Source organism: Fulmarus glacialis, unplaced genomic scaffold (assembly GCF_000690835.1).
Source record: "Fulmarus glacialis isolate BGI_N327 unplaced genomic scaffold, ASM69083v1 scaffold9969, whole genome shotgun sequence".
In the NCBI taxonomy this organism is placed as follows: domain Eukaryota; kingdom Metazoa; phylum Chordata; class Aves; order Procellariiformes; family Procellariidae; genus Fulmarus; species Fulmarus glacialis.
Window position 1 is genome coordinate 20728 of NW_009232604.1, and position 5746 is coordinate 26473.

Genomic DNA, 5746 nt, shown 5'->3' on the forward strand with positions numbered 1-5746 from the left:
AAAATCACAAGCATTCAAACTGATGCAAGTGCCATGACTTTACAAGACCTCTGCTTTTGATTTATATCCATGAACCAGAGGTCTGCCAGACGCTCCACTGCTAGCATAATGCAGATGTTTAATCGCAGCATTAAATGAATACAAGCTTAATCCCACACATAAAGCTAAAGATTCTAAAGAGAAACACTTTCAAATCTATTTTAATAAATCCTGAGTTAAAAGATGCTTATAATTATAGAAGCTTTAAACAAACGAATATGCTTATTTTCATCCTCTTGTTTCATCACTTTTGTTACTCCAGTTTTCTTCAGAGAGCTGTAAGAGGATAGCCTGTTGCTGCTTTCTGCAGAAACTTCAGCTTGCTGTTACAAGGTTCATTCATGACATTTGCACTGAACACACTTGTAGGATTTTTTTATTTTTATGTTTTAAATACTGAAGACAGGAATCAAATATTTCTACAGTACTATGTAGGACGCTAAGGTTCACAACCTAGTTTCACTACCACAGGAACATGCGTGAGCTCTGGGCACAGATACTTCTATGGGCTTGTTTTGATGCATCAGGCCTGCAAGTTCAGTTCTTGTTTTCCGAGTAAGTCCAATTTGTTGTGTGGGGATTCTCTGACTTACAGGACTTTGATTTCTTTTTTTTTTTTTTTTTTTTTTTTTAAGATCTTATGCTTTAAGTTCTGTTTTACAAAACAAGGAGGACAAAAAAGAAATGTCCTTGACTTTTCAAAAAACCCCTGCCCTAACCAGGTAAGAAAATCTGCAATGCTTTTCAGTAATATTAAGAACGTACTAGCAGGGACTCTGCAGTGACTCTTTGTAGATTTAAGATCTATGTTTAATTTTGTGCTTGTGTTTCTAATAGCCTTTTTCTGTACAATTATTCATTTTGGCTGCAAAATAGCATGTGAAAAAAAAATCAGGTTACGTTTCGGAAACAAACAATGCTTTCAAAACCCTAGAAAGATAATTTCCGTTATAATTTTTTCTTGGAATATTGTGTGTACTATTCAATTGCCCTGCTCCGTTTTATTCTATTTCCCCAGTCTTTTTTCAAAAGAACTATACAACAATACATTTTTACAAGTGAACCTCAGCTCCTTCTAAGGTTGAAATGCATCTTACAGCCTAGAGAATGATTTGGTTTATTAACTTGCAGTGCCACCTAGCAAACATCCTTAAAATCTTTTTTCCTGATGTAGCTTTACAAAGGACAGCTTGGAGCTTTCGTATTTTAAAAAAGACAAACTTGTGCTTGCAGTATTTTAAGCATCTAGTACATACTTTTGTTTTGAACAGTTAAATTTGTATTAGAAATTATGCTTACAAATAGGATAATAATAAAGATGCTCACATACCTAAAATTCTGGTATATGAACTTTGAGAACTAGTTTTGGACATATCCCTTATATCTTTGTCTACAAATAGTTCCATTAGTTGTTGCGGGATTTTTTTTGAAATCATACACTTTGATAGTAGGTCAGTGCTGAATTTATTGGAGTTTTGAGATAAGAGAGACTCCTGCCACCAAAATAAGGAGGGTTTTAGCTTATCAAGGCACATTAGTACCCTGTATGCAGACACCTTTTAGACTTGCGTGAAAGCTAGACCGGCTTGATTTGCCCTGCCTTAAAATAATAACCATGTCCCAGGACAAAAGAAGTTTAGCTATTTAACTCTGTGCCTGAACCGTGAAGCTATCCTATAGGCCTACATGCGGGAGACATTAAAATGCAGCAATTCAGAATAAATGCTGCAGCTACTGTCTATTACCCTAAACCTCTAACAGGAAGCTGTTTCCTGTTTAGTTCCTGTGCTCAAGTCTAGTAAGCCATTTAAAAAGAGAATATAACCAAACAAGCAAAAAGCAACCTCATGACATCAAGAGCGAGGGACGGAGAGAAAAATACACTCTGCTGACTAAACTTATCCTTTCTAATAACACATCTTACACCAACTACACTATAAGCTCCTGTACGGATATTTACACAGTACTTTGGTAGCAATACAAAATGATATAGTTTTATTGTTTCTCTTAGAATTTCTGTAAAAATACAGTTTCATTGTTTCTCTTAGAATTTCTAAGTAGAGTTCTGCTATTATGCTTCTTGCTGAACAGAGAAACTACTACATGTTTTATAAAGTTCAAGAAATAAAGCAAGTCAAAACAAAAGATAAGTTTCCAATAATAAGAACGGTTTTGGCTTAGTTATGATCCTATGACCCTTGATTTTTCAGCCTATCTCCAAAGAGTCCAGCACCACGTAAGGACTGTATTTACAGGAAGACTTGTGTATCACTTCAGCAAGCCGAGAGGAAAAAAAGAAATCAAACTTAAAATAAAATAAAGTAAAAGCCCCAACATGCAAAGAATGAAATTTTGACAAGCACTACGGCCCCCATCTTTATCTAAGATGCATGGCAGATGTTTTCATATTTGCCGAGAATTTAATTGCTACCCTAAGTCAAGGAAGAGAACACTTTTTTTTTTCCCCAAAGAAACCTACATTTTGCATCCTCCCTTGAGATCAGAACTGAGCCACTAGCTCCTTCCAGAATAACCATCTCTATATTGTATGGCCCAATTAGTTTTGCATACAACTCTCTCTATGCAAAAATAACAGGTGCATTTCAGATGCTGCATTCCTATAAGAACTTTGGACCTTAGTCCCTGCAGATCGGCAAGAATGGTCTTTCCAAAAAGCCATTTTAATAGAAAAGATCCTTGAAAGTTTGTCTCTCATCAGCCTGACTTGATGCATTTACTTTTTTTGCCAGTTCTGATACCATTCTATGTTTTGGTCCATTTTCATTCATCCTTATCACTGTTTTTCCACAGAGTTCTCCAGATCTTTGAGGTGTTAATTGTTTTCTACATAGCACAAAGACTCACAGTCTGGTTTCCTGCTTGAAAATGTGCTACAAGAAACACAGTTACAAATTCGCTACAAAAAATCCTCCACCAAACATCACAGGCTTTAATGTCACCTCCTTTTCCTTTCACGGAGTTTGCATACATCTGCTGCTAAAATGTTGTAACAAGGGAAAATACTTTACACATTATTTCCATCCACTGGAAGTAGCACCCAGATTTAGAATCAAAAAGTCTTTCCCCTCTCCCCAAGTCCATAGGTTCACCTTGCTTTGAATGACTGAAAAGAAATCACTTTTTCAAGTCAGGTGGATATGTGACATACCATCCATTGTTTAGCATTGGAAGGTTGGATATTAGAGAATGACTGCTACTGTTCCCTTTTATGTTTCAGTCTCTTCTTGACATCACAGTAAAGAAAGAAAAATGAAAATGTAGGTCAGGCATTTCAAACAAGTCCCTCTGGTTTCCAATTTTCAAAAGCTGAAAGCCACCAGAAGCCCGAAGTTCTGACTGAACCAAGCCTCCACAACCCATCTTAAAACGTGTTGACTTATGACTGTCTCACTACACACCACAAAGCACGAATGCTTACTTTAAGATATGGCCTTCAATGTTTTCATTGTCCTCTAAATTGCAAGAGATACAACTCTGTATTTATAAATTCACGTAACTGTTTCCTTCATAAGAGACTAAGATTATTATTGCTAGAACCCATGGCATGTTATAATAAAGTAGGCGGTGTCGATGTTCTCAAATTTATTTTACTAAAATATGCCTTTTCGACTACTAATTATAATACTGCTATTCTTTTTTTTTGCTCTTGTATAATGCGAAGATTAGTCATGACAGGTGTTTTTTTCCTCCTCAGAAAGTAAAGGAAATCCATACCTTAATTAATATAATAAGAAGGTAATTACTATGCTTAAGTGATGAGGACTCAGGCAGCTCTCTGTTAACAAGCTATTTATTTCTCTTTTCATTCAGTTCTTCTACAAGAACTTTTTAGATATGCATAGCTCTTCATGCCAGTTAACAAAATAACGCAGTACAACTGGGGATATGCAACCACCACAACAGGGAGAAAAATTATGACGTACGTCTTCATATTTGCAGAAGGGAGGCCACACATCTATTTTTTTCTCTCTCACCTCCTCTTCATCTCTCAATCTCTGAAATCTTCTAAGCCCTCACAAAAGCATTTTCTGTATGTTTTACAAACTTTCACGGTTCAAACTTACGTCTTATTAACATTTAGCCTCTGTCTCTCTATAAAAGTTGGGGAATACACTTTTTTGCCAGCCAACAAATGAGGATGGATGGCCCTGGAAGTTCTTAGCAGAACACCCTTGCTGTAGTTGCTATTACTTGCAGCACACAGTTCTCTTTCATAAATACACAAAGCTTCTACAGAGAACTAAAAGATGTTGGCCAAAAGAGTTTTGTCAGCATTGTCTTGGCAATTCCCCATGATAGACTTAATAGCGCTACTGACCAGCTAGAGATTAACAGTTAGTTTTTTTTTTTTTAATCACTGCATGCACTGTTACAATTTGTAAGGCAGTCAGGAGAATGAGTAAAAATTTTCAACGCTTGACTCCTGTTCTTTGTCATTCTCTAGGCTATAATTACTAATTAGGAGTCATTCTCAGTTATCACATGCACAATTAAGTAGTTATTCCAAGTTTTCCCTATTAAACAATAACGAAGAAACACATTTCTTTCAATTTCCATGGACAGTTTCACATTTTTATAAAAATAATCAGACATCTACAAAAATACATAATTTTTTTGAAAAAAAATTACCATAAAAAAAGCAACATGGTATTTCTATCTCCTGTTTTATGATATAGTCATTACACAGAGAAGATGAAACCCTATGGAATTTACTATGAAAATCTGTATTTTTTTCACCATTTAAACTTCTAATACTGAGGAAATGTTGGGTCAATTTTACTGGCCCAAGCCATGAGTCCCCCTTTAATATCCCTAGCTAACACAGAACCAAATTCTTTGACAGGTAACTCCTGCAGAATTCTTACAGCCTTCTGGGAGTCATTTCCTAATTTGCAAACAACATATATAGGAAAAGATGTTTGGCCATTAGTTCTCTGCTTTTCTTGACAAATTCTTTTTTCTAAATATTCCAGACATTCTTCATCTTTTTCTTCTAATTTACTCAAAGGAATGTGGACAGCATGTACCAGGCGACAGATATCCACTTCTACCTGCGGACGAACATCTAACAATACATGAGGAACTTGCTCATCCAAGAGTTTTTTGTATTCCTCTACAGATACCCTGTCTTTACTGGACAGCAGATGCAAAGTCCTACACTTGTCTGTTGCAGAAGAACCACAAAATGCCTCATAATCCTGAAGGCAGGTGACAGATGGATTGTCACCACAAACAGCACAGTCTGCTTTCTTTGGTCTTAACTTGATGTTGCGAAATCTCCCTTCACGGGCATCAAACATCAGCATGAACTGACTGAAGGAGGAACCCATTCCCGAAGCGATCTTCAGCACTTCCAAGGCCTGGATGCACCCCATGATGCCTGGCACGACACCCAGCACTCCCCCATCCGCACAATTAGTCACCGTCTCTGGTGGAGGGGGCTTGGGGAAGAGGCACCTGTAGCAGGGCCCTCCCTGGTAGTTGTACACGACTAGCTGCCCCTCCAGCCGGAGGGCACTGCCGGACACTAGGGGCTTCCCAGCCAGGACACAGGCGTCATTCACCAAGTACCTGGTGGGGACGTTGTCGGAGCAGTCGGCGACGACGTCGTACTGCCGCACCAGCTCCAGGGCGGTGCGAGGGCTCAGCGCGCCGCAGTAGGGCACGTACTCTACGGTGGAGTTCA

At 37.9% G+C, this 5746-nt stretch overlaps 1 protein-coding gene across 1 annotated transcript; it reads right to left on the minus strand.

Annotated features, from left to right (window-relative positions):
* Window positions 1–4808: 4808 nt before the first annotated feature.
* MOCS3 (molybdenum cofactor synthesis 3) lies at window positions 4809–5741 on the minus strand (the record flags this gene model as incomplete). Its single annotated transcript, XM_009584968.1, has 1 exon — window positions 4809–5741. A coding segment is annotated over one exon (933 nt), but the record flags the coding sequence as incomplete, so codon positions are not given.
* Window positions 5742–5746: the final 5 nt, after the last annotated feature.